The following is a 1590-nucleotide window of genomic DNA, read 5'->3' on the forward strand; positions in this document are numbered from 1 at the left end:
TGTTTTAATTGTTAGAGACTATAATCCAAAATCAGTGAAAATCCTGTTATTGTAATTTTAACCATGTTTAGAAATTATAGGTGTGGGAGGCAATAACAATTTTCACTTTGTGACATTTTCATAATGATACTAAAAATATTTTCAAAAAGTTAACAGCATTATAAAGACGTGAAAGTTCATGCAATTATGAAAAAAAACATGCTACCAAAATGATTAAATACGTTACTGATTAAAATATGTTGCATACTCCCGCGCCCGGGCCCGCTCGGGGCCGTGCGCGGTGGTCACACTCCGTTGGGCTCTGCCCAGCAAGCCCCGGCCGGTTCTGCTGGGCGCCCTGCCCCGGCCCTGCCCCGGCTGCCGTGCCTTACCTCCGCCTCAGGCACCCTCGCGGCCAGCATCCCCGCGCGGCACGGCGTCCCCCGAGCGCGCCTTCTCAGGGCTCGTGGTTCGCGCAACCCCAGCTGTGGGCCACGACAGACCCTGTTCCTTGCTCTCCCTCCCTAGTTTGCGACACCTTTTTCAGAGTCTTTGCGTGGTGTTCTAGTTCTTGCGGGGCCATTTCTTTCACGACGTGATAATCTAGAGCCTCCGTTACAGCCGACTTGTCCTACAAATAGGTAGAGGAAAGGTGGTACCTGAACCACTCAGTACGGAGTCACTTACTCTGGATGTTTACAGATACAAGGATTCATTGAAAGAAGACCTTCAGAAAGCAGATCTTGTTATTAGTCACGCAGGTGCAGGAAGCTGTTTGGAGAGTCTGGAAAAAAGAAAGCCGCTCACAGTGGTTATAAATGAAAAGTTGATGAACAATCATCAGCTGGAATTGGCAAAGCAGCTACACAAAGATGGGCATCTCTTCTACTGTACCTGCAGCACGCTTCCTGGGCTGTTACAGTCAATGGACTTTTCAACACTGAAATGTTTTCCTCCTGGCCAGCCAGAAAAATTTTCTGCATTTTAGGATAAAGTTGTTGGATTACAAAAATAAACACTAAACTCTCCACACTTTAAAAACACCCTTCAAATTCAACTTATGGAATGTGGTTAAATCAAATTAAATATAGAGTATATATTTGTAGAATAATATGAATTAATAAGCCTCCTACATCTGTAGAATGTGTAGAAAATTTTATGGTGTGAATGTTAGCATTTGGGTCCAAATTCTAAATGCAATTTCACAAATTTATTAGATTTTTCCCTAATCTTCATATTTTAGTAAAAGAAATATGTAGGGAGCATTCACACGTTTTATCCTAGAACCCAAATGGATTTGGAATCATGAAAAAAAAATGAATTAAATATGAAAACTTTGACAGAAACCTCAAATGTAGTTAATTTGATATTAGAGTAAAAAATGAAACAGTAACAAACTTGTAAAAAAAAATTTGAGTCAGAATCTTTAGCTTCATAATCCAAGGAACCAAATTTAAAAAAAAAGACCAACAAAAATGATGGATTGTGTTCTGTGAAATAAAAAGCTCAGTAATTACCTTAAAAAGATTAACTATCAAGTCAGTTGATCTATTGTACTTTGAGAAACTACTATTATCCTGAAGATAATAGTAGTAGAGTGGAGTGGTTGTG

The 1590-nt window shown here is 39.9% G+C and overlaps 1 protein-coding gene across 1 annotated transcript; it reads left to right on the top strand.

The window, feature by feature from the left end:
• The first annotated feature begins 583 nt into the window (after nt 1–583).
• Nucleotides 584–967, top strand: LOC115846503 (UDP-N-acetylglucosamine transferase subunit ALG13-like). Its single transcript, XM_030845254.2, has one exon. It carries the CDS (start codon nt 809–811, stop codon nt 965–967), a length of 159 nt encoding a protein of 52 aa, XP_030701114.1. The 5' UTR covers nt 584–808.
• Nucleotides 968–1590: the final 623 nt, after the last annotated feature.

The sequence above is a fragment of the Globicephala melas genome, chromosome X (assembly GCF_963455315.2).
Source record: "Globicephala melas chromosome X, mGloMel1.2, whole genome shotgun sequence".
Classification (NCBI taxonomy): Eukaryota; Metazoa; Chordata; class Mammalia; order Artiodactyla; family Delphinidae; genus Globicephala; species Globicephala melas.

Coding starts and splice junctions, on each gene's coding strand:
- LOC115846503 (XM_030845254.2), top strand. CDS start 809: ATGAACAATCATCAGCTGGAATTGGCAAAGCAGCTACACAAAGATGGG.